General features: G+C 41.3%; 1 protein-coding gene across 1 annotated transcript in view; it reads left to right on the top strand.

Moving 5' to 3' along the window:
* Nucleotides 1-26,567, top strand: part of ITGA9 (integrin subunit alpha 9) — a 227,411-nt gene that overhangs the window by 46,902 nt on the left and 153,942 nt on the right. The window contains exon 15 of the mRNA XM_075705767.1: nt 6,360-6,520. Within this exon, the coding sequence (XP_075561882.1) occupies nt 6,360-6,520 (161 nt within the window). The remainder of the gene's footprint in view (nt 1-6,359; nt 6,521-26,567) is intronic.

Genomic DNA, 26,567 nt, shown 5'->3' with positions numbered 1-26,567 from the left:
ACTGTATTTTACTGATGGCAAGAATATCTTCCAGGTTAGTTAGTCTCTGTAAAAGACATGGAGTTTCTCAGGTGAATGGAATTGTTTAGGGTGTGTAATTGTGCAGCCTTTATGTCTTGGCTGCATTAAAATATTACTTATGTCTTTTACATCCCAATGTTTACAAGCCTTAGATACTGTGTAAAGTGGTATGGGATAGATACAGCATTTCTAAATATTGTAAGGTCTGGGTTTGTTTAGCTTAGCCACGATGTTTTACCTTCGCCATGCTTTAGGAATGGCAGAGGCCTTGCCGTGTGCTGCTCAGGGAAGATATCTCGGCCTCACAGCGTGCTGCGTCTCTGCAGTGGGTCTGGTGAGGAGCTGGGGGAAGGAGTGCTTCCCTCTGCTCTGTGCCCCAGCCTTTCTGAGATGCTAATTGAGAAGGGTGAGAGTTGCACCTGTGCATCCCTGTATGCAGTATTTGGATTTTAAATGAGTTGGAGAAGAAAAAGGCTTCTTGCTACTCTTCCTGGCATTCACATGGAGAGAGGAGAACTACAAGCTGCCTGTTGAAGTCGCTCTCTGAAGCTTGTCACTTTGTCACCTGAACAGCTCAAAAAAGTGGAGTTAGTACATTTAAGATTCCTCTGGATTCTAACATATTGGTGCAACTGAGACTTCAGTTTCTATTTTTGCAGTTTTTCCTTCCCTGTAAATGATGACTCTCAGCAGACAAATGCATGCTTTTATAAAGTATTTTTTGTACTGCCTGCTATTCTTGTCAGTTAAGAAAACACTTATCTCTGAGTGCTTCAGGGGCGTTAATTCTTTTCTGAAAATCACTTAGTAGATTTTCTGAATAGGTAGGTTTTCTTGTGTTCCTAGGGGTACTGTTTAAAATGTTTCCTTTGCTTTAATTTCATATCTCTGGACCTGTGGCTAAGAAGTGAGCTGCCTTTTTTCACAATCTAAGTATCTATTCCCCTTGTTTGCAAAAGACCTATCTTCTTGCTTCATCATGTCTTGTAAGAGCCAGTTGAATTCCTCTGTGTTGTCATACAAACTGTACTCCTGATGATTTATTGTGGTGAAAGCACGTGTGCATCTTCTTTGGCAAGTAACATCCATCTCATTACAAGGAATTTTTTTACTATTAAGTAGATGATTATAAAACTTCCAACCATTGTCCTTTTATACAATGCTTTAGCAAAGTGATTTGTCTTCAAAACATTGCAGCCAGAACTATCTGACTGTATAAAACCCCTTGGTATGATTTGGATAAAATATCTGAAATAATCTTTCAGTTTATAATCTAACAGTCAGGCCTTTTTAATTATGTTGCAGTTAAAGAGTATCAATTAACAAAGGGTGGAACTATTCATGGAAATATTGCAACAGTTCCTCTGCTGCATGGTTAAATGTGGGGGGAAAAAAAACAGAATATCGCTGCAAGTACATCATTGTCCAGATCAGACTCTGAAAGGCATATGGAGGTGTTGAAAAGCTATGTCAAAGTTTTGTGGCTAAAAGTGTTGGGATTGTCTCATCTTTGGATGTCTGGGGGCGGTCTGTTAAGTCAGACTACGAGAACACAGTGCTCGCTGGGAACGCTGCTCCCCTAAGGCTTGTCAGCGCGAATGCTCAAGGCTGCTGCTTACTGTTGAAAAGCTGGGCGTTGCTCTTGCTTTTGGGCAGCTGAAGTTGGTCACCTACTACACAGTGTTTCGAAAGTCAAGCTGAACATGCAGGCAGCATTCTTCTGTGGCAAATGTGTGTCTTCCGTGCTTATTTGAACATGGTTATTTTGTTAACTGGCATGTGAAGAAAAGTTGTCTTCATCTAGCACTGCCTCACACTTGCATATAAACCTTCCCCACCCTCCTTTTTTTTTTCCTTCTAGTGCTAGTTGCAATACTACTGGTCATGTAACAGCTATCTGAGGATCTGTGTTTATTGATACTGCTTGGTATTGCCAATGACAGTATAATTCCCATCCATTTTGTGAATACTGTTTGCAGACTACAGTCTTCAGAAGTATGAATTTATTGCTGAAACGGCTTTGTCTGAACAAAGAGCCAGGCCCAAGTGAAGCATGTGCTCTGCACTGTGTGCCAGGCATTGTCTGACCCTTCACTCTGCCTCTGCGCTTGCTGGAGAGCTGAGTGTCTAGTCATATGCCCACAAACAGAGACAGCCTCTGGTACACCTTGGATGTGTGAGAAATACAGTCTTTTAAGTTTCACACTTTTGCCTCAGAGTCTCACTCACGCTGTTCCTCCCTCACTTGAGGAGCCATTGCTTTGTCTCTCCTGGGGTATCTGTATCTGCAGGAAAGGTAGGGATGAGAGAAAGGCCTTTCCCAGCCTGGATGAGCTGACTTCAGCCTGTTCAGACCATGCGCTTCTGGGTGACCAGGACAAGAAAACAGAGGCTGCTGGCATCTCTGTGCATCAGGTGCTGCTTCTGCGTTGATCCCCACAGGAGAATGGAAATAAGCTTGTGCCCACAGTCTGGATAATTTCCTCAACAACAGCAGCAATAATAGTAAGAATAGTGCCAGCGTAAGACTGAGGTGAATTTTAAGTGGCTATGAAATGAAGGGGTTTGGGCATTTGGCTAGAATTAGGCAGATGTGTTAGAAACTTCTTCAAAGTTTCTCTTGTACTGTTCATTTTAGGTGTGCATTGCTGCTGTGTTGATCCATTTCTAGGGTAGTCTTCATGTCCCAAATACTGTTGCCTGAAAGATTGGTGTGAGATTTAGTGTGGGGTAACGGGTTGCTTGACGTTTTCGCTCTGTCTGGATACATTTCTAGGACTGAAGAAACATGCCTGATCCAAAACCTCACAGAAGTGGACATTCCTCTTATCTGTATCCTGCTGTAGTTTGGTGCAGGAGTATTATTTCTGTCTGTCATTTTTCCAGTCTGCTTGGATGCAGGCCTAAGACAGTGCTACCCTCTGAAGGCCTCAGAAGCAGAGATGTTGCAGGGATGTGTTGTTCAGTGTATGCCCAGAGCAGTGAGGTTGGCTCCCTACTTGGAAGCTAGGGACAACACTATGAGAAAGGATTTGAAACAAAGTTTGAAGTAAAGGGAAACGGAAAGCTTTTTGTGAGAGGATGGGGGGGGAATGTCCTATGTATGTTGTCATTTGCTAGGGCGATTTTTTGTAGTACTTTTGTTACTTAAGAATTTTGTCTGCAAGCAAAGTTCATGAATCATTTTCTCCTCGTAATTACTGGTAGAGAAGGCAAAGAAACACATTCCTCTTCCAATGGCTTCTTGTTATTATTTAGTAAGTTCTTCATTTTCTCCATGTGGTGCCTACCCCCCCTGCGAATCACTACTAGAGCTAGTAGTTTAATAAGTACTTACAGATGTGCTTATTCCTGCTGAGCATTTTGCCGCCTGCTTTTTGTGTGCTGTAGCATCAACTGAGTGGGCTACAAAGGGATGTGCCAGGAGGCTCGGGGTGTGTAACCCCTCCATTAGCACAGACAGCTGCTATTCCCGTTTTAGCTCACAGGATATGTACGGCTGCCCAGTTTCAATCCCTCCTCACTCCTCTCTGCTTCAGGGCTGCCTTCAGCCATGTGAGGGGACAACTCTTGCATTATGAGTATGTATGTGCCACTTAGGATGAAAATCTATTATAAAATGCCTTCTGCCATTTACTTGGTTTATCTGTTACTGCCTGGAGTAACTCGCCTGGTGGGTTGGCTGGCAGTCCTCTTGCAGGTACGACCAAAGATTTCTCAGAGGGAGCTGTTATCAAAGCTTTTAGGCATTTAACTTTAGTTATAGGAAAGGAATAGTCATTAGAAAAATCAAGCCCTTCATCTGAGCTCATCAAATCCATGCCAGAGTTTTATTTTGATCATGTGAAGTTGAGTGGGCAGATCCCCAGAAACATTTCTAACCAGACCTGCTTAAAGCTGCTGGACAAATATTTGAAGGCGTTTCCTGCAAGAGTTAATTTGCTAGCGAAAACTTACGTCCCGATCTCCTACTGGACTGAGCAGGAGGAACTTACACCACTAGCAGTGCTAAGTTTGGCCTGTTATCTCCCCATCCTGGTTGCTTTTTGGAAGCAATGAAGCTGGGGAGGGGAAAAAAAAAAAAAAAACAAACAACCTTACTCATGATATTTCAGTTTTTCCACTGATGTGACATCATTGAATATAACATAGAAACAAGTTGTCAAAATAAAGGGGAGACGGCGGGGGAGAGATGGGAACTGTGCTGCTTGATTGAAAACATCCACTGCCGTTTCGGAGAGACAGTAGCTGGGATTGCTTTGCTCGGAGGCCTGGTATGGGGCTCGTGTTGGGATGCGTCTCTGCGCCTGCAGCGAGGAATTGTTCAGTGTCAGTAATACGTCGCACTTCCTTTGGAGAGTCTCTGAGCCTCCCCAGGCGCCCCTGCAAGTTCTGCAGCCCTGCCTTCCTTTGGTGCTCCTCCTTTGAAGAGGGCTGCATCTCGCTGTGGGGCTTTTTGCCCCTGCCTACGCAGGGCCTGGGTTTGCTAGCGGGTTTTCTTGTCTTTATTCTTGGGGCGCCGATGCAGATCTCAGCATGCGTGCGTGCATGTGAGGTCTTGAAAGCAGAAGGGAGATGATTGGGGATGGGTGTGGGATGTGCACACTTTAGAAACGGAAAAAAAAAGTTAAGAATGAGACTGCTGGGATTTTAAACAGGCTAAACCCTGTGTTTCTGTTTAGGTGGTGCTCTTTAGTGGGACTGAGCGAACACCACTTCGGTGAGAGTTTTTGGTGCTGAGCTTGTCAGAGTTTGAAACACTTTCAAGGCATTATCCTTCTAAGCAAGTTATTCTGCCAAAAGCAAGCAAAAAAGTTCAGGTGGAGCCCTGTGATGGTAGTTAGGCTGATTCCTCAGCTCTGGCTTTTCTTACTAGCTAGGGTATGTCTCTGGCTGCTTTGCATGAACTTGTGAGTGAGGTTTTCATCAGAATGCAACACACTGCAGGTGGAAGTGAGGTTGGTTTGAATTATGTAAATTATGAACAGAGTTCACAGAGACTTTTGCACCAAGTTTTACAATATCATTAAATAAATTCTTCAAAGTAGTGAAATTTTGGTGGAGAAATGATTGGATGTGATACCATTGGCAGCAGTGTTAATTTAGAGAGATTAGGATTTTTACTGAATTAAAAAAAACCCACGAGCACAAAACCAAATAAAAACACAACAAAACACAGCAAAGACCCCTTGCTGAAATTTGGTATAGAAGACCTCAGTCCAGGAATGTGTTACAGTTACATTGATTGTTATAAAATTCTGGCTTAAAAAGTTTACATTTATGGGGAGCATATTATCTGGCATCAATCATTTACGACTTAAAACATAAATAAAAGCCAAAGCAATAATTTGGCAAGCATCCTACCTATGTAACAAATCAGCGCTGGTGCTGGCTATCGTTTATGAAGATTATCAACTAATTAAGCCATTTATAGTGAGCCAATCTCATGGTATTCCCATTATTGCCTTGATAACGGCTGAAATCAATACAGGCCATGGTCTGTGATGAGTGAAAGACCTCACAGCCGGTGTTGCCCTTGCCTGTAGAAAGCAGCAGAACAAGCGTTCATGCTTCTGTTGCAGTTTTGTGGCTCCTGTTGTTGTTGCGTGTACCAAAAGGACAGGTATAGTCAGCTTGAATTATTCAATCACTGTACAGCTAAGTCAGGTAAGAAATAAGTTTGCTTTTGGACACAGATACATCCAGTCACAAACCAATCAATTGTGTTAAGCTACCTATCCTGTAGAACAGCAGGAAACAGGATTTACAGAGATACAGCTCATTAGTCTCTGGGTACGTCTTCTATAAACTGCTAGGGATGTGAAGCATATATGAGGGGGATACTGAGAGCAAGGCAGTAACCTCTAGTTAAGGACTAAATGCTAAGATGACTGCAAATCAACAAAAGTAATGGTTAGGAAGTGCCACATCCTGGTTGACATTGACATGGTTTGTGCTGTTCAAGAAGAAAAAGCTTGAGACTGCTGCTGTTGTTGTTTGTGTTGTGTTTTTGCTTTTTCTGTTAGCAGCACAGTTTAAGCATCTTTTGTTTCTTTTTTTTATTAAGCGTGCGTGTCTAGATGTATTTTTACACATCATTTCCTACGGGGAAGGATGGGCTTGGGAATGTAGCGACACAAAACCTGGGAGTACATTAGTAATTGGATTTGGTTTTGTGCAGCCACAGGAAACTTAAGGGATTGATTGAGGGCCAGCAAGGGTTGACCTTTCTTCAAGCACACATGCCCTGGGGGCAACAGGATCCATTGATAGGTGGCTAGAAAATAACTATTGTTCACTGACATCCTTTGTTTCCTTCTTCTTCCTTTTTAAAACAGGTTTGAATTATAACTTGACTGCTGATGTGGCAAAGAAGGAAAAGAGCCAGCAACCCAGAGTTTACTTTGTGACTTCTGGAGAGACAGTGGGGCAGATCACAGAGAAGTTACAACTGTCATACATGCAGGAAAAGTGCGAGCATTACCTAGCATATGTCAAGGTCAGTTCATTCCTGTCCTTACTTATGTTGGCCTCACTGCAATTCCACTCTTTTTTTTTTTAAATATTCAACCAATTAAAATGGTGCTGCTTGGCTTCAGATGTTCTTTGTTTTCCTGACAGGGGGATGAAGTTTTTTGGGTGGAAGCTCAGAACTTCTTGGTTGGCATGATTTGTCAGTCTGAGCACCGCTGGGCCTTCAAGACCTGGTGCCAGGAATATGTGTTTTATTTACTTTTGATCAGGTGCATTTGCAAGGGATTTCTTTCTTCTTTTGGCTTGGTTTGTTGCTACACTTGTTATACTAAAAATAAGGAGGCAAGGTTTTGTTTTGGCAGGAGCAGCAGGTTTAGTGTTTAGTTTTGTGTAAGGTCTGACTGCACAAGGGGCTGGTGATGCAATCTGCATGGGGTGGCAGGATGACATGGGGTCTGCCCCGAAGCAATTGGGCTCTTGGGTTTGAAGAGCACCCTGGATTTCATTTGAGCTTAAAAATAGCAGTGGGATAACTTAATTTCACATCTGTCATGGTCCTGGGGATACAGAGAGTACTTTCCACACATGCTGGGTGTTGTGGTTTAGCCCCAGCCAGCAACTAAGCACCACGCAGCCGCTCGCTCACTCCCCCTACCCCGATGGGATGGGGGAGAGAATCGGAGGAGTAAGAATGAGAAACACTCCTGGGTTGAGATAAGAACAGTTTAAGAATTGAAATAAAGTAAGATAGTAATGATAATAATAACAATATAATAATGATAATGATAATAACAATATACAAAGTGATGCACAGTGCAATTGCTCACCACCCGCCGACCGATACCCAGACAGTTCCCGAGCAGCGATCGCAGCTCCCTGGCCAACCCCCCCCCCCTCAGTTTATATACTGAGCATGACATCATATGGTATGGAATAGCCCTTTGGTCAGTTTGGATCAACTGTTCTGGCTGTGCCCCCTCCCAGTTTCTTGTGCACCTGGCAGAGCATGGGAAGCTGAAAAGTCCTTGAGTAGCATAAGCAGTACTTAGCAACAACTAAAGCATCAGTGTGTTATCAGCATTCTTCTCATCCTAAATCCAAAACACAGCACTATGCCTGCTGCTAGGAAGAAAATTAACTCTATCCCAGCCAAAACCAGGACACTGGGACATAGAAAGGGTCTGTTCTTCCTGTGACAGACTCTTTGTCCAGGGTCTGCTAGGACTGTAGTTATCTTTGCTTGGCAGCTGTTGTTGAAGAAATGTCACCCAGGCGCCATTCTGTTTGCAGAGTAAGCACAATAGTTTCCTTCTCAGCTAAGAAATTTATAGAATGGATTTTAAAATTATATAGGAAGGAGATTTATCTGTTAAACCACGTATGTCTTACAAGCACTAATCTGTATCACCACTCTAGTGGGAAGGATGGTTGTGTGGCGAGTTGCATATCCTCCTTACTGAACGACATATTCCTATAGATGAGTGTGACCTAAATTCAATGGATATCACTTGGCACTGTCTTGTTTTGAGAATCCAACAGGTCCAGACATCCCTAAACATATAAACTTTTCCAGGAAGCTTCTTTGTACCTAAAAACTGTGAGGACGGGAGATAAAATTAATCCTTTGACTTTATCAACATTTTGTGCATGGCCATTGACAGAAAATAAAATAAATAAAGGGACCACCAAGGAGGAAACGCTGTCCTGTTAAGCTGTGTGGATCTCTGGGAAGAGGCTAGTATCTTCCATGTTTTTTTTGTTTCTGGAACAACCTTTGCTTTCTGCTATGGAAAAGCTCATTAAAGAAAATGTAGACCTGTGAGATTACCATTACTTAGAAAATATGGCTGTGAGTTTACTAAGTCTGGTCTTTCTCAAATGAGCACATCTGGTTAGGCTTTAATGTATTGACTTTGGGTGAAAAGGAGCCATATGCCTTTCTATCTTAACCCAATAATGATTTCTTTCACGCTAGCCCTGTTGTAGGTTTTGGGTATTACACAGAATTCATTGAAGAGCTACATATGTCCAGGAAACTATTTAATTTGTTGTTGCATTTCTAGCTGATGTTGCAAATGCAAAGGTAAGAACAATTTTTCTGGAAAATTCCTGGGAAATTTTACTTTTATAGGCAAGAGAAATGTTTAAGCATGTTTAAAAATACCAACAATGTAAAGCAAAACAGCTGGTTAAAAAATAAGGCTAGTGGCTTTCTATATGATATAAACAACTATTTTTCACAGCTGGAAGAATAGCAGGAAGTGTCATTTGTTCGTGTAAGGAAGAATGCGAAATAGTGGAGAAAGATAATCCCTGTGCTTTCATGGGAAAGGTGATACGATCCACGAGGCTACATGACATTAGAAACATCAAAGAGAACCCTGCAGACTGTGGAAGAGTGGAAATGGGGTCATGATCTTTCACTGCTATCCTTAAGTAACAGCTAGTAAAACAAAAACAAAACCCCTGCAAAACAAAAAACCTCCCCAAACTCCAACCGGAAATCTCCTTGATTGCATAGTTTTGGGATGGAGTGGGTGATAAAAGATGTGGGCTTAAACTATATGAAGTATTTCACTTAGGCTTTCCTCTTTCCTTTTATTTACTGTATGCCTGATGAATTTGCCTCCATAGCAAATTGAATTGTCTGCAGTTGCATCCTTAATCTGTTCACTTTATTATTGTTCATTTGAATCCCTGGTGACAGATAGGTTTATACGGTAACATGGGGATGTTGGTTCTGGACTGGACACAGCAAAGGTCCATAGGTTACATTAGTTAAATGAAAGCCTATGCCAGGCCTTGCTGGATGACACTATCGTACCAATGTGTAGTTCTTGCATGCTGGAGGCATAAAACAGAACAACTGAGAAAAGTGAAAAATATAGACTTATACAAGCTTGCTGCAATTTCTTTTGACAGATTTGATCTCAAGAGACCCCAGTGAAACTGAGCACTGAAAGAGTTGCAGTCTGCAGATAAAGTGACAGGGATACTCATTAAATTATTTTGCAATTGATAAGTGTCAATGTTTTGAGCATGACTCCTTTCCTATTTGTAGTTCCCTCTCAGGGCAGCAGCTAGTGTTCTTATTGCTGCTACTGAATTTGAGTATTAAAGTCTTAGTCACACATTTATGAGGAAAGTGGATTTCAGAAAGTTTGTAGGATGTGTGTCGCTCAGAACTCGATCTTGTACAAGACAAGCTACCAAGTTACAGCTCAGGCTGCTAGAATTATGGTAGTTCATGAGAGAACGTGTCTTTCTGGCTGAGAACAGAGAATGAAATGGAAATGCTTTGGGATTTCAAAATGCTTTGAGTTTGGTTTTGTAGTGGGCATGGGGAAGTAGCGGAGAGATGCGGTTTTTTGAATTCTTTTTTTTTCCTTTCTTTTTTTTTTTTCCCCTCTTGATTGGAACCTGTTTGATGATTTCTAGTTAAGAAACTTTAATTCTTTAGTGTACATAGACAGTAATTTCAATATTCACAGCGCCTCAGGTGTCATCTGCAAAAGCTGCATTTGTTTTGGTTTAAACAACCTTTGGAGGCTTGACTGATACATTCAGTAGAAAATGGACAGCTGGTGCAAGTGGCTATTAATTGAGAAGTTCAAGAACATAGCTGATTTTCTCATGTCAGTGCGTAGCTGATCCCTGCCATCTCTCAGGAGGTGCTTTGCTGCTGGACAGTTCCTCCTTTGGCCATCTGGGTATGATGGTGCTATCACTACAGACCTTCTCTCCTTCAGCGGTGATAAAACTACTAACAGCAGATAAATACATTATGTGGTAACTGTCTGTCAATTTTGCTGGAGGAAAATGAACCAAAGTTTAACTTTGAGCTTTTTTTTTTTTTTTTTTTTAAAAAAAAGGGATTTGGGTTTTGGTAGAAGGAATGGCAAACAGAAATGTGAGAAAATGGAATGTGGTACTAAGAGGAGAAGAAGCAGAGGTTGAAGGGGGTAGAAACAGAAAAGATGAGAAAAATAAATGGGTTTGGAGGCTTTAAAAGTGCCTCCTTAATGTTAATATCTGGGCCTGCAGCTGAAATGTAGAGTTTTCTCTTGGGAACTGCACTGTTTTGATGGTGCTCAGAAGACTTAAGCCGTGTGTTTAAGACATGCTGTGATCAGGGCATCCACTCTGAGGAAACATTGTTTCTCCTTTCCAGTAACTACCCTGGTTGTTTCCTGCTTATGTGGGCTCCCCGAATATTTGGAATAGATTTACCTGTGGATAGGAGAAGAGAATTTGACACAGACAGCAAAGCACGTTGTACCTGTAGATTTATGTGGGGTCAAATCTCATCTTCCTTGATTTATCACAAAGGTGTAATGGTGATGATGGTGAAAGCCCCTTGTACGATTCCTGCATTTATTAAAGTACCGTCCCGTTTTGTACCCCACAGTGGGCCAGCCAGCTGGGCTGCCTGTTGCTACCAGTCACTTCTGTCTGTGTGCAGAGTGAATGTTGTAATACCTTCAAACACCATCAGCAGTCCTGGCACGTGATTAACCCAGATGCAGCATTTATATTTTCCAGAGATCTTTATCTTGGTGACTGTCTGGTTGTTTTAAGCAGTCTCATGTTGCTCATTGTATTAACTCTTAATGGATCCGTCTGTAGCTCATGGGGAGGATGGGGCTGAGAAGCAACAGCGTGGCGGTGATACCAAAGGCTTTTTTCATAGTGGCGTGCAGGTGAGGAGCTTGTGCTGTGTTTGTACAGGCAGGTTTGGAATAAAATGCCACCTTTTCAACAGAAATTCCACAGCTATGTTTTGTTCACTGCTGAATTCTGTAGCCAAAAAATTTGCCGCCTTATGTTTCTGGCCTTTGTCTGCCATGCATCACCGTTACCTCAGGTCTCTAAAGATACCCTGGGCTGCTGATCTCACACAACTTCATCTCTAGTGCTTGCCAATTTTAGTCAGTGTTTGTGGTTGTGATTGTTTTTCCCTTTGTACCTATTTGATCTCATCTGAGGGGGATGCATGTATTAAAGTTTTATTCTTAATTCATAGTAATCTGGCTTTTTTTCTGGAGTCTGGGTAGCAAAGTGTTCAGTCTTACAGTCATGTGTGATGTAAAGATGGTATCACCTTGATCATTTGCAAGATGTACTTTCTTCTGAAAGTTGTCTGCCTGTGAATTAGCATCTCTATGTTAAGGTTTGGCTGGTAATGTTACTGGATAGAGACATAAAGCCAGAGACACTCAAGAGCTTAATTTGAAGGTTGTTTTTTTCGGGGTTTTTTTTTTTTTTAATGGGATTGGTTTCTCCCATACTGTCAACACGGAGCCTTTTAGAGGGAGGTGTTTTCAGCAGAGCTTGGTTGCTCACTTTAAGTGAGACCTTTCCTGGGACACTGGCACCGTGAGTGATGGATCGTGTGTTGCACGTGGATGATAACCACCGCTTTGCAGAGGAAGAAGTGAAAACCAGATGCTTGGCAAGTGCAGCTCCCCTTGGTAGTGACCCGACTGGTCCTGCACACCTCTCCGTGGGAGAGAAGTTGAAGCAAGTCAGGGGATAACACTTGAAGCAGAGACTGCTTTCACAGCAGCAACAGCTATGAAAACTTAGTCATGATTATCTAGGATTTCACAGGGTTTGGACCACTGGGCAGACAAAGGGAGTGCTGACCTTTTCCAGCCTGCAGCAGGAAGTTTTATCGTCGCTGGAAGACGAAAGGTGCTGTGTAGTTTTGCCAGGAATGATGACTGTGGTGAGATTCAGCGCTAAGACCAAGAGCAGAGTTGATATCTTTGGGTTTGTTCCTTTTTGGTTTTTTATATAACTTTTTTTGTCCTTTTGCTGAGCCAACTGGAGAAACTGTCAGGCTGAGCCAGATGCAGTCATAGCATATGTTCAGCCTTAAATGGCTGTGGGATAGGTGGGGTGATCATGAAACACAGGGGTTTATTTACAGAAGCATGCTTTCTAGACCAATTGTGTTTTGCAAAATTGTGCGAAGTGTGCTCATAATCTATTAGCACAGCCTGCCTCCCCTCCAGCAGAGCAAAATAAATAGAATTTTAGCAAAATAAATATAGTGTTTTCTGTTGCCTTACTCTATTAAGTGATCAACCCTCTCCTTTTGGATACACTCTGGCTGGCACTATGTAGAGCTGATGTCTCACCTTGAAAAATAAGCCAGGGAGAAGAGAAGCTGCATTTTTTCCTGAGTAGCTCATGTGGGCAAGGGAAGAAAACTTGTTCGCTGCATAACTCTGAGTTCCTTTTCATTGCCTCTTAAGTACAGAGATTTAGATGTACCAGAAAGAGTATTAGGAATTGGTGGGAAGACTGACACCTTTGAGCTGAGCATTAACTGTATCAAGATTTAAATACTGTTAATGACCATGGAGTTGTCTTTGGCTTTTCCAAAGGTTTTTGCAAGGTTTGCCAAGAGCAAGTAAGATTGTCTTTCAAGGGTGAGCTTATGCTCAAGTTCGCAACTGTCCTGCACAATGTGGCCAAAAATGAAGCTGCCAAATATGCCTGGCACTAGCGTCCTTTCAGAGGGGACCCGTGCTGCAAGTAGTTAAGTGCTGTAAGATCTGCTAGGGCTTGTAGTGCAGCTACATGGGAGAGCAAATTGTAGCAGATATTGTGCTATTAACTGTTTGGGGGCTTTTTACTGGGCAGTGTAGCTAGTAGTGTTGTTTGGTAGCCCAAAGGGTCTTGTGTCCTGAGGCCTGTGGGAGGTTTTCACCTGTGAGCTGAAAGCAGAGGTTTTGTCCAGGTGCCCTCCTCTGCCCATCTTCACAGGTTTTTCAAGAAATCACTTTTTTTTTTTCCCTTCTCACACTGACAGATGATGTAACTGGGTTTCAAATGTCTCCCCCTTTCTGGGTGGAGAATGTCTTTGAGTGTTTCCTGCTCTGCAGGAAGCTTGTCCATTATAAAAACAAGGAAACAAAAAAAACCCCATCTATTTCAAGTTTTGCTAAAAGTTGAAACTAATTTTACTTTAGTTCACTGTTGCTCTTCGACTTTTGCCAGCATGTATGAAAAAGGCCAAGTATGTTGTTTGTGGCCCAGGCAGAAACTTGGTAGCTCTGGTGGCGCTGCTGTCAGACAAAGTGCCTGGTTAATCACATTCATGAATCCAAGTAGAAATATTTTATGCCCCCCAAATGAAATAAGTATCATCTTGAATGAAGCTCAGTCAGTAGACTTACAGCACAGCGGCTGCTGAAATTCTGCTTTGCCTACCTTCTATTTCTTTTTACCTGCCTTTTTTAAACTGTAGTGTTCCCTGCTAAACCCTAAAGGGATCCAAATCTTCAGTCTTGAGCCCTTTGATAAACTTGTCCCTTTGATATATTCTGTAATGGGAAGGAAATAGGATTTATTTTTTGAGTCGAGTCTCTCAACATACATGTTTCTTAAGTTTTAACAGAGTTGAGAATTACTTTAATTGCATGTAAAGTCTGAATGAAGTGTGATACTTGCTGCTCTTAGACAGTCAGTAGCAGGCATATGCCTGGCTTTGCTGTCTGCGCACTGGTGTGTTTCTGTCTGATACTGTAGTTCCTCAAAAAGAGATTTCATTTGCAGATTAAACCTCTTGGAGACTCGGGAGGGGCAGCTTTAGGCCTGGAGGGAGCATAGCTCTTTTAGGGAGGAGGATACCAGAGCCCACAGTTTGTAGAGGCCATCCATGGGGCTTCTGTCTTGAGAGGAGTCATTGCATTTCCCAGTGACGGCACTTTTAGGAAGTGAATAGCCAAACAGAGATAAAAGAGGTACTGCACTTTGTGCTAGGAAAAATAATTTCAAAAGGCAGGTAATGATGGATAGGAATATTTTTGCTTTCTCTGGCACTCCTGATTAACCAAAGAGCTTGTTTTCTCAGGTGGTAGGGAGCAGCAAAGAAGGCAACACTACCGTTTTAGAAACTTTCTAAGCTTGTTTTTTCTACAGAGTGATAGACACTAAACATATGATGGCAAATTGTGCTGTAAAAGTTTATTAGTACTTCTTTGGGACAAATTTACACTTAGGGGGAATACGCTTAATGCTAGAGTATTGCTGCAGAAAATTACAATAGGGAACAGCTTGTTTGTCTTAGTGGTTTTCCTGTTTATAACACATGGAGGAATATCAGTCTGTGCGGTAATCTCGGACACACACATGTACACGGTCAGCTTATCCTGTCCAAACTGGGGAGTGCCTAAAATTATCACCCTTTCATTTTGCTACCCTTAGGAAGGAATGAGCAGGGTACTTCATCAGGAAACACTGGAGGCAACTTCCAACAGAAAACTCCTCTCTAGGCTAAAAAGAAAACAATTAATTTTGCTGGCTGTGGCTTCTGGGTATGTTCCAAACCTATAACCTCCTCGTAGTCAGAACAGACTTCAGTCTCCTGGGAGTCTCTTACAGATGCTGTGTTTGGTTTGGGTGGCAACACGTAATGCTAATCCAGTGCCCTAATTCATACCAAAAGTGCCTGACAATATGTTTGAAGAAATGTGGGAGTAATAGGTTGCAGGCATAGAACTTTTTTGGCAGAAAATGCCTTTTCTTCCTTTCTTCCCCACTACGTAACTTCAGTTGAGGAACTGAATTAATCTTGAACTCCTGAGGTCCAGAAACAATTGAGGAAAGGCGCATACCCTGTGCTGTTACCCTCACCCCCACGTGCCCACTGGCATTTCCATATGCAGCGGGGTAGTTACAGATGGCATGTTTGTGCTGGTGGTTAAAAGTTACATCCCTAGTCATAGGCTTCCAGTTTGTTGTGTAATTTTAATTATCGATTCCCCTTGTAGAGCTCCATGATCTCTCCTGGTGTCCCAGTTATTTTAGGGAATGTTTAGTATTCTGTACCTGGAACCTGCATGTTGTCCTACGCTAGCTGTGCTCCTCCGGAGATTTGAAATGGGTAGTTATTGGGGAGTTCAAATTGTTTTCCGCTTGCCCACAATGTCTTTGAGCTGACAGCCTATGCTTAAGCTTGTGTCCTGACTTTGTAGACAAGATATTCTTATGGATTGGATGCATTAGGCAGATTAGCTTGTGCTTCTCCACTTCGGTGTGTCGTGATTTTACAATGCCCTTTTCTCCCATCAAATGTTTGTGGCGACTGTGCTTGCTGTCAGTGGTCATTTTTGCTTTGAAAAAAGGATCATCTTTGAAAATAAGCGTAGTTTTGAAAGCTGTCCTCAAAGCAGTGAAGTAGTCAAATTTTAGGAATATGTGCAATCTAGTTTTTAGGGTTTGTTTCTTCCGTTGGTGTCTTCCGGCTGGCTCACAATGTAATGTGCTATTTGTTTTCATCCAGTGTTAAAATTTGTATTGCTGCATGTGAATTACACAGCTTTAAAAGAACAATTTTCAGAAGGGGATATTTTAAAGGCTGCATAGAACATAATTAGCTGATAGATTCTTAAGCAAAAACTCAGTGTTACTGCACCAGAGAGGTTTCTCTGATCAAATTGCATCAAGAACATAACATAGCAACTTCAGTGTTTCATGGAAAATATCACCAGAGGATCCTCTATTCTGCTTTTATTGTCAAGTTATTGACCGCTTTTTCTGCCTAAATTGCACCTATTGGTGTTCATCATTTATCATATGTAACATGAGCAGTTTCTTGTAAATGAAGTCCTCCTTGAAATTATTTGTGAACATTTATCTTCTCTGTGAAAAACTGAAAATTACTTAATAATGAATGGCTTTCGCATGCTTTTTATGCAAGTTGGTTTATTTTATTGCCATCTTGTTGTTCTAGCTATTTTTAGTCTCCATTTATGCATAGGTTTTAAGGCACTGAATATGCTTTACTTTGTGATATGTGAATGTGCCTAATACCATAAGGCTAGGACTGGGTGATAGCCTGACTGTAATAACAAATAATAATGAAAAGGAAAAGAATCCTGCAGTAGTTTATATCACTTCTTTTTTGTCCTGGGAGAAGACCCATGTCTGGTGTTAAATTCTAGACTGAAATGTGAAGAGTTAGCTGTAAATCTAAGGGAATCTAATGTGAGAGTAAAGTAAATTTACTGCTTCCTTCTTTTGGCACGCACACTGCATCACTTAAGACTTCCTTAGATGACAAAATAAGTTAAAAATACAACTGGTTAAACTTGTCATGACTTAGTAATTTTCATCCTATTAGCAGACACACAGCTTCTCATTTGGCAAGACTGACTATAAGGGAACTGACATTAATGTAACTTTGGTGAGAAGAAAAGAGTGTAAAAATAGAAACAACTAACAAGGAATGTAAGTTAAACCAGAGTATGTCTGATATAAATTTATACCTTTGTTCACATATTTTTGATCTGCTAGGATATAGAAAGCACCAGGTGAAATGTACTATTAGCCACAAAAAAGTGGTTTTGGTGAAGTCCAAGTGAATAAGGACAATGGTCTGAGGGAAAGGCCTTTAAAATTCTTTCCTTGTAAGAGACTAAGCTCTGTCACTCTGCATGCAAATTTGGCTTGTGTGCTCTTGCTCTGGGAGCTAGAAAGGATGCAAAAAAAAAGCCAGCAACTTCATCGTGCCCCAAGGAGTAAAAAAAAAAAAAAAAAAAAACCCACAAAAAAAACCCCACCAAAACAAAAAAGTGTTGAAATATATGTAAAGTTTTTACCTCTTGCATGTCCCCCTTTCACTGGGGACAGGTAGTGGATCCTGGGTGCTTTGAGAATTGACTGGATAGCTGAGGTTATCTGTAAGATACCTTGAATATTTTTAGGCACTGTTGAGGTTTTCAGTCCTTAAATAGTGTTTAAAAAAAAAAAAAAAAAAAAAAAAGTGGCAAGTGTTCCTGCAAGTGCAGAAGCAGCAACAGTGTTGGAGTGGCACAACCTGTAAACTTTGATTTTTGCTCTTCAAACTCTGCTCTGTCTTTCAGGTACAAAGTCTTTGAGACCATAGTGAAAAATTGTAAAGCGGAACCTTTTTTGTTACTGTTTTCTCATAAGGATTTTCTTTATTCAGAGAAAACAGGTGGTTTCATGCAACTGTAATAGCTATAAACTACTTTTAAATCATTGAGCAGATCACTGAGTGGTTCTGAATCACTCTTTTGGTTATGTGCCACCTGGGGAAACCATTGCTTCATGCCCTGGTAAAGTACAGAAGCCTGACAAATTCACACGGTAACAAACTCAATTTTGAATGAAAAATATTACCCCTGTGAAAGTGAGTCCAGTTCCCATTTGTGGTGCATGACCCCCCACCCCAGAAGCAGCTCACCCAGGAAAGGCTGCTGGTTTGCCCCCGTTCAGTGAGCTCTGCAGTTCACGGTGAAGAGGAGGCTTGAGCCCTCCAGCTGTAATTGGCAACCCATGAGCTCCCTGTGACTTGGAGATGTCAGTGGGGGCCCTGGCACACGCAAGCGTTCAACCCATCCACTGCTCGACTGCGGGAAGGGAGCTGGAGGAGGTGGTTTCCATTTTCTTGTGTTACCCATGTGATTGTTTCCATGAAAGCTGCCCCTGTCTGCTCTTGAATTGCAGCAGCAAAAATCACGAGCTGGCTTTGAGAATCTGAGCCCTGGCGTGCAGCCAGGTTCGGGAGCCCAGTCCGCAATCTGTGCCGAGACAACACAAGCACTGCAACCCTGGCAATAGAAATCAATGGCAAAAGCTATCCCAGGCTTCAGTAAGGGGGAGATCTCACCTGGAGACCAGAGCAGACCCTACTCACATGAGACAGCATTTTCAAAGCCTTTCCTGAGCCCACTAAATATTTCTGGTGTGGGGTAATGGGTGAGCATTTTAAGCCGGTTGGGACGGTGCTTCCACTTCTGCTGTTTCCATTCCTGCTGGGGCTGGTTGTGCTGCCTGTATCTCTGCTTGGCCGATACATTCGTAGTCAGTTGTGGTAAAATGCATCCCTGAAATGGAGGTACTGCATGAAACTGTGCTGTGACACCGTAGCCATTGCAAGCAATAAATATTATCCAAAGTGCTGGTTTTTATTTGTCCCTTCCAAGAATTTGGACAAATGACAGAATTTATTTTTAAACTTTATGTAAGTGACTTAAATATTTGTGATGGCTCATTTTTCTTTCCTTACTATTTTGGGAACAGTCTTAATTTTGCCCTACATTGTTTCTGTTGGTCTTTTTTGACATTGGTTCTCTCTCTCCCCTTCTGTAACAAAATGATCTCATGTCCTGTGTTGACTGAAGGCTGGTGGGTTCAGCACAAGGTTGCTTGCTTCAGGGAATGAGCAGAATATATTTATAGGGCTTCTGACGTGTCCCCCTCCTACCCACCAAGACAGCTATATAAAAATCTAACGTTTCTGACTGCATAATCTGTATGTGTCTTACTTTTGGTGTTAATACTGTCTTTTTCATCTTGAAAAGAATACTCCTGAGTGCAGCTCTGGTGAGCTGCATGGTGGGCATCCAGCTTGACAGTTAATACTTATGTATTATTACTATTAATCTCTTACTCTTGCAAGCATTTACCTTATGTCTGTCCCTAATTCTTCACTGCAGTGGTTCTTATATTGTCAGCCTTGAAGATGTTGCAAAGGCAATAAAGGTAAAATGCTGTTTAATAAGGTTCTGTAGATCTCATCCTATTGCTTTCCTGACTACCAGTACTGTTTGGGAGCCACTGCTTCCACCTATTCCAGAGGCACAGAAACCGCCATGATCATAGAATCATGGAATTCTATCTATTTGTGGGACTTCATCCCACAAAGTCAATGGGATTATTAAAGTGCAGCAACACATCTCCCTTTTGTGATGATACCTCCTAAGACCTATTTGTCTCTTTAGTGACTGGTTGCATCAGTCCAGGACTTTGGATTGCGAGCTGTCGGGATCAGGGACCGCCTTTGGTACAGACCCTTGCATAAACAGCAGCAGTGTTCATGGTTATAAACATCCAGGGAAACGGTCACCGTGATGGGTGAGGAGCTTGTAAGGTTTCAATGTTTGAGGGGTTGTTTTCTTAAAATAGACATCCCCAAAATAATCCAAAAGAGTATGTAAGCTGTCTAAATCTTCTGAGAAAGCAAAGTTTAGGCTGGAGGTCCCGTGAGAAAAGGTTTTCCTCTCTTACACTTCCCCATTCTGGCTTGTCTGTAGATGCTTTGTAGGGGCGTTTCTGGGAACATCTGTGCTGTCATCCTTCTAGTTCCAGTCCAAACCAGAAAGAAAAGAAAGGTCAGAAATAATTAGTATCTTTTAAGAAAAAGAAAAAAAAATCCAAAGCTTGAAAAGGCTCATGTAAAGCTTTATACATGTGTTATATTTTTGATATAGCTGCAGTCTTTGCCATCTGAACAGTGCAGTATTCTGCTGGTGGCTGAGAAGCAGGGAATGAAAACAGTACGTATGAAGAAGAAATGAAGAGCATCAGTGATGTATATATTTAGAGATATATATCTCATACTTCTAATGTCAATATGCAAGGACTGTTTAAATTAAATTAGGATATGATGATGTGTTTCTAATTGTCATACTTCTCTAATCTTCCTCTTCAGCTTAATTTTTTTTTCTCCCTAAATTCTTTGTATGTAGTTTTGGAGAACTTGGAGATCTGTGTTACATGTAAGGTAGAAGGAAATCTAGTCAGCTAGATAAATGCTTATGCTTTGTGATGTATTTTGCAAAGGACTTGTTACAAAATATAATAGATTGATACCTGGGAATCTTCTTCACAATAAAATGGATGTTGTTTAGTATGTTGGTTTTCCTACTACTACATCTCTTCTTGTTCTGCTGTGAATGCATTGCTCCAGTGCCAGGCTGGATGATAGGTGTAGGCCATGAGGCAAGCGTTGTGTAGCAGTTTTGCCTTGCCAACAGCTCAGCATTATCCAAAAAGAGCTTGATTTACGATCCCTGGAGAGCATGGCATGTAGGTTAGCTTAGGTTGCCAAGAAGCGTACTGTCAAAGTTATGCTCCGCCTAGGAGCCTATTGGTCTGTGCTGGACCTACAGCTGACTCTAGGCTTAGGCAGAGGAATTTAGCGTAGCTCTATTGCAAACTGCTTCTTCTCTTTTAAAACCTTTCTGTCAGCTGACAACTGTCAAAACTGTGCATCTGTAACTACAGGTTGCAGTGTTTCAGATGAGTGTGCTAATTTCCTTAATGGGTATTTAGTTGGTAATAACATAGTTAAGGAGAGGTGTGATCAGGTTTTGCTCATTTGTGTACCACTTGCAATTTTGAACAGATGGAATATTCTTATTTAGCTTTGTTCTCACCATTTGATCTGTGCTCCACCCTCAGAAAAGTTTTTCCTTTTGCAGTGTGGCAAGAAGTTATTTTTGTGGATGCATACTACTGAATCTGGGTATGAAAGACAGGCCTACATCAAGCTTTTGGCTGCAAATTATTATCTTATGTATACAGTAAACACAGATGATGGAAGTCTTGACCCACGAGATTGTTTCGCTAGACAGATGGATAAAACTAACTAAAAATATGTAAGTTTATTTCATTCCCTTAGGAAAGGCCTTTGGGTCATGAAGTGTCTACACAAACAAATCTTTATTTTTACTTTACTATTATTACCACTAATTTACTAATATTTTGACTAATATTTACAACTTTTTAGTATGCATTTTCAGCTTATCCTTCATTTCATACAGACCATACATTTCTGAGTGATGAGCTTGAATAAACTCCAGTCATTTGCATAACTAAGCCTTCTGCTGTTCCCCTGTTCTCTTACTTTGGAGTAGTCTTGTTAATATGAAGAGAGACAGAGTGATGCTGGGTTTTATGTTAATTATATTTACAGAAACCACCCCTAATCAAAATTTGTTTGAGAAAGAAGGCCTGTTTAGAAGGAAGCTTATAAGACATCTTCTCTAGGAAAACAAAAACAGTGAGGGTATATTATAGTAGCATCTAAAAATTCCTAACAAGACATGAACTCTTACTGTGCTAGTCATGAACAAAAGCACATTAGGAACAGTCCTTCACCCTTTGGCTGTCATAGTCTGTCAGGACCACTCTTACCCTTTTTGTTTGCGAATTGCTGCTGGGTAATCCAAGGAAGCAGAAATCACTGAAGGGAATGAGGGATGGCTGCAGCTCTTGCATACAGTGTGTTATATTCCGTACTTATCTCAGATAGATCTCTTTCAAGCCTGGGTTTTATCAACACAATTGCAAGGAGTGAAGGCATAAATATCCATGATTTTTACCAGCCAGTGGTTGGGGGACTGTAGTGCTAAGCCATACCCCCTAGAAGTGTTTACCACCACATGCAAAAACAATGTACCAGGCCCTTTCCTATGGAGGCAGTGGTGAGCAAGGGGGTGAGCGTGGCATTGGGAATCAGCACTGTCCTTCAGCAAGAAGGCAGCTGTGGAGTTTACCACATGACTTGTTGTAGCTAGATAATACACGTGGATGAATTTTGTTTAATCAGTTAAGCTTATACCTACAGCTGATTGAAACTTTGTTACCTTCTATATCTGTTTATTTGTGACTTTAAAAAAAGGTGTATTGATGTTTTAGTGTTGCATTTGCAAAGGGGTCTTTTCAGTTGACAATCTTCAGGTTTTTATCGAAGCACTGAAAACAGGTGCACTTTTCCTTTTTTGCGTACAAGAAAGTGTTTTTTTTCCATGTAATCTGTTTTCCAAATGGTGAAAAGGGACTAAGCTATGATGCTGAGCATATTTAATTCTAGCTCAGTCATTAAAGCTTGTTACCTCATAGCACTGTAGGCCCCCTGGAAGAAATAAATGATTCTACTGCAGGGAAGGCAGCATGACTTAAGATATTTTTGAGGAGTTTGTCTGGAACAAGATGCCAACAGTTGTCATCTGAGAGAAAAAGTGACCGCAGCACTGGCATAAATGAGTCTGATGTGCATGACTGGGTGATACTCATCTCGTTGCACTTCCCATGTCTGTAGCTATTCACCTTTGGTTGCCCTTAAAATTAATGGTAAGAAATAAGCATTTTTAGGGCACGATTCACTTGGCCCATTCCACATGTGTGTTTTAGGGTGAGACAAGTCAGGCTTCATTGACTAGGTCCCCACTGGCTCGCAAGAAAGCCAAGGGCAACTTGTTGGAGGTAGACATCTGTATTCCAGATGTCTACATTTAGCCAAATGAATCCCACTCAATCCAGTCCAGGGTTGTCTGACATTATTTGCAAGTTAAGAAGGAAAAATGCTCACTTGTAATGATGCACTGATTTGTGTCCAGTACTCTATTTATTAAGTGAATAAGACTGAATTTGTGCCAAAGGACTGGAATAGAGAAGTGGTGCAGTCAAAACCCCACTTTCCACCCCAACCCCTGCAGTCAAATAACAAGAAAAAAATCAGGCTTTTCAGCTATAAATCTGAACTCAACGTGGGATGTACAAGGTCTAGTTGAGTGAAAGGAAATGAAAGCGAGCAGAGCACAACTGCTGTCCTGTGTTCCTGTCTTTTCTGTCTGCTGGTCATGGGGTAAAAGATATAGGAGTCTTTTATATATCCAAATCTTACTAATTTTCTTTGGCTGAAATGAGATGTGATGGCTATCCATAATCAGCAGATTTGTATTCCTGTATTACAGCTGGGTATATAACCTTACTTTTAAAACGGCAACCAACGTGTGTGGGAGCTTGTCATAGCCTTTCTATTGGTAGTTGTAGTAGTAGTTGGATCAGAGCCCCGGCAAACAACCCAACAGCTGTGAAAGATGTTAACTAAATGGTTTTAAATAGTTTATATTACTCTCACTGAAGAGCTTAGTGGTAGCGTTGTTATGGTCTACTTCTTTTTCATGTTTGAAACGCCTGTAAAGTTACCTTGTGTTTGAAGCCAGTCATATTTTACACCTCATCTTTTGAAAATTGAGTGGGCATAAGGGTAAAATCTGCTTTGTTGGAAATGAGAGGTACATGAATTCAATAGTACAGCGCTCTTACAATTTTTGTCATCACTTAGGAGTTTGGAGAACAGATTGTGGAGTATAGAAGGCAGATGGTGTGGCATGGGAATGTTAATGCAAGAGGCTAGCTGAGGTTTGTGTTCAGACTCTGCCAGGATCAAGTGCCATCAGCTTTTTCTTCTTAGCAATGTCCACAGCTATATTAAACATTTTTGCAAACAGACCTGTAGGAGTACAGGCACAATAAATTCAAGCATTACTTCTGCTCTAAGCATTCAGGGATGCTTCCAGCTCAGTATGGAGAGGAATACACTTCTTTTATTCTTCCATGAAAACCCTTTTCCCTCCTGGACAGGAATTAAACATTTTGTGTGTGGGGTGGGTTTTTGTTGTTTTTTGGTTTGGTTTGTTTTTTTTTTCTTCTGTTTGTGTGTAATGTAATCAAGAGTTGAAAACATGCACAAGGTGTTTGGGATTTTAATAAGTGATACATAATGTGGCTTTGAGAGTTAATGAGTAGATTTATTCTTGTGTCTCCATTGCTGTGTGATTAGCTGTGTCTCCAGAAAGTTGCATTACGCTTTCTTGGTGCTTCAAGAAATAAGGTGTTGATGAAACATCTGTTCTCATGTTCCAGTGTTAAACATTTGAGTTGAGATTTTGTGTCAAGATTTTGCTGACTTGCTTTATAGGATTTACTAGTAAGAGCTTTCAGATCTCTGCCTCCAGTCATGGGAAAATAGGGAAAACAGCTAAAACATGTGAATAAGCATTAAATAAACCATAAGAAAATTATTCTCTTCTCCCCCTTTGTTTTGATTTTTTTTAAAGGTTCTGGTTGGATCTAATTGTTTTAGGTTATTTTTACTGCCTGATAATTAGCTAGATTCATGACAAAATAAATAATAAACCTGAACAGTTTACCATCTAATTTTAGACCTGCTGTTAGAAAGAGATTGGAACAAGGAGAGCAGCATTGTCCGTCTGGCAGACTGAACTTTAACTAGTTTCAGAGAGAGGTTCCTGGAGTGGGAGAAGCAGTAATACCACCTTTATTTACTATGGTAGACTGTCTGTACAAAAGCATGCAGTAGGGGCTTGGAGGGTGCTGTGTAGATTAAAATTAGTAAATAAGTAATGTTCATGAAAAACATTAGTTCCTTGTAGAAAATTTAGCAGTCAGCCAGTTCACTGTTTTTCTTCATTGAAATCTTAAATTTTCTGTGGAAAGTAAACATTTTTGAAAAAAATCCACTGTTTTTCCCTGGAAAGTTTTTACTTATCCTCTTGTTGAGTCATTGTCACCTCCTTTGTTGAGCTGAAAAGAGTAACTATTGAAACGTCTACATAAGATGGAAGTAATATTGGTAGTACTTGTGAAGGCAAAAGAACATGTGGGGCTTGTCTCTTAAAAGCTGCTGTGTTGAGGTTGATCCAAAGTGTGCTGAAGTCAAGTGGAAAGAGTTGTACTAATCCGAAAGGGCTTTCGCTGGGTACTGTCACAAAGTGGTGGTATTTGGTGGTGGGGAGGAAGGTATTATGGACAGTAATGAGAAATCATTGCCTTTCTATACCAAACAAAACTTTTGCTGAGAAATTGCATTTTTGCTGCAGCAGATGTACTTCAGTCTCTTTCTCAAGTTTTGTTGCCTCATAAATGAAGGTCTGGATTGCCTTTGCCATGGGAAGAGGAGGGAAGGGGAAAGAATAGAGCTGGAGGAGAGGCAGGGAGAGGAGTTGTTGCTGTCAGTGGTGAGCAAAATAATAAATAAGCTGTAGCAGTGACTTCTGGTGTAGGCAAGTATGTTCCTACAGCTATGGCTACCATCCCATGTGCCCTGGTCCAAACTACAGAGCTGCAACAGCCTGGATTTTAGGTTCTCAGGAATGTAAGGAGGGACCAATCTGCTGCCTTAGTGGTTACCAATCTGTCAGCGATGAGCACCATCTCTGCCCACCATCTGAGGACCCATGCACTTGCAGCGCTGCGCAGCTCATGAGCTCTCAAGCTCCTCCCCCTTGCCCAGGAGAGAGCATCCCCTACCTGTGGAGCCCCTGACAGAGGGGTTGTGCAGGGCCCATGGATCACGGACCTGGCATTTCCATCACTGGGTAGCAGATGTGAAAATGACTTCTGGAAAGGTTCACTTGCTTTGGCTGACTTCAGTCTGTCCCGTTTGCTTAACCTCCTAAATGCATGGTAAGGAAGTTGTTAAAACACACTCTTGTCTCTGTCCTTCCCAACAGTGTTAATCTTAAAAGCTTTAGAAGTGCAGAGAGGCAGAGATGGAGTTTCTCTTGTTCTGTGCCAGCTTCTTTCAAGGAACAATGATAAAAATAAATACCTTTCTGCCCGTCAGGCACTGCTTTCGGTGGAAAATCATGGCACTTTCAATTTTGATTTCTGTAACCCTTTGGCTTCTATAATGAAGCTTAAAACTTTCTCCATGTCTTTGGCTGCTGCTCTTGCTGAATTAGTATGGTGTTTCCTGCCTTAAACGAACAGCAAAGAAAACTTCAAAGGAAACAAGTGGACAGGTGAGGAATGTGTCAGCAGTCAAGAAAAGTCAAGCAGTTTTCCTGCTAGCAAAAGGACATTTTAATCTGCAGGGCCTCCAGTGCAGGAATTACATAGTGGTGACTGAGGATGAAGCAAAGCTGGTAAGGGAATGTGCCCATTCCTCCCAGTAGCACCTTGTGTTTAAGCAAAGCGTACTCTGTGTTTATATGGCCACCACTGCATGCGTGATGGATCTAATTTACCACCTTGGGAATGGAAAAGTTAATCTCAGTAAGCTGGTTTATTTTTAGTTAGTCTACAAAAAAGTAAAATGAAGGAGAGGCAGAGTTGGCCTCACAGTGTGCTGGATTGAAAAGTCTAAATTTGTGTGTAGCGCAAAAACTGTCAGAGTTTATTTTCATGCTGTTTCCTTTCTATAGTAAACACTGCTTCTTTTAATGTAAGAGCAATTCCTTCTCCTTTCTTAGCACTGAAACAATCTTTTGCACTTTTCCTTTTAGAGGTATCTTTGCTTCATTTTAATTCATCAGTGTGATTAAGATATAGGATCTTGATTCCTGGCTGTATTGCAAAGAGGAGATTCATTTCTTAAGCAACCCTCACTGCTTCTTCTTGGGATGCTGTTCCTGTAACACACTTCACAAGGGAGAGTTAGTTCAGGTTGTAGCGATTATTTCCTCTAAACCTGGAAAAAACACTTGTAGTTGCTGGTG

Source organism: Pelecanus crispus, chromosome 2 (assembly GCF_030463565.1).
Source record: "Pelecanus crispus isolate bPelCri1 chromosome 2, bPelCri1.pri, whole genome shotgun sequence".
NCBI classification, from domain to species: domain Eukaryota; kingdom Metazoa; phylum Chordata; class Aves; order Pelecaniformes; family Pelecanidae; genus Pelecanus; species Pelecanus crispus.
This window is presented reverse-complemented; position numbering and strand designations above follow the sequence as displayed.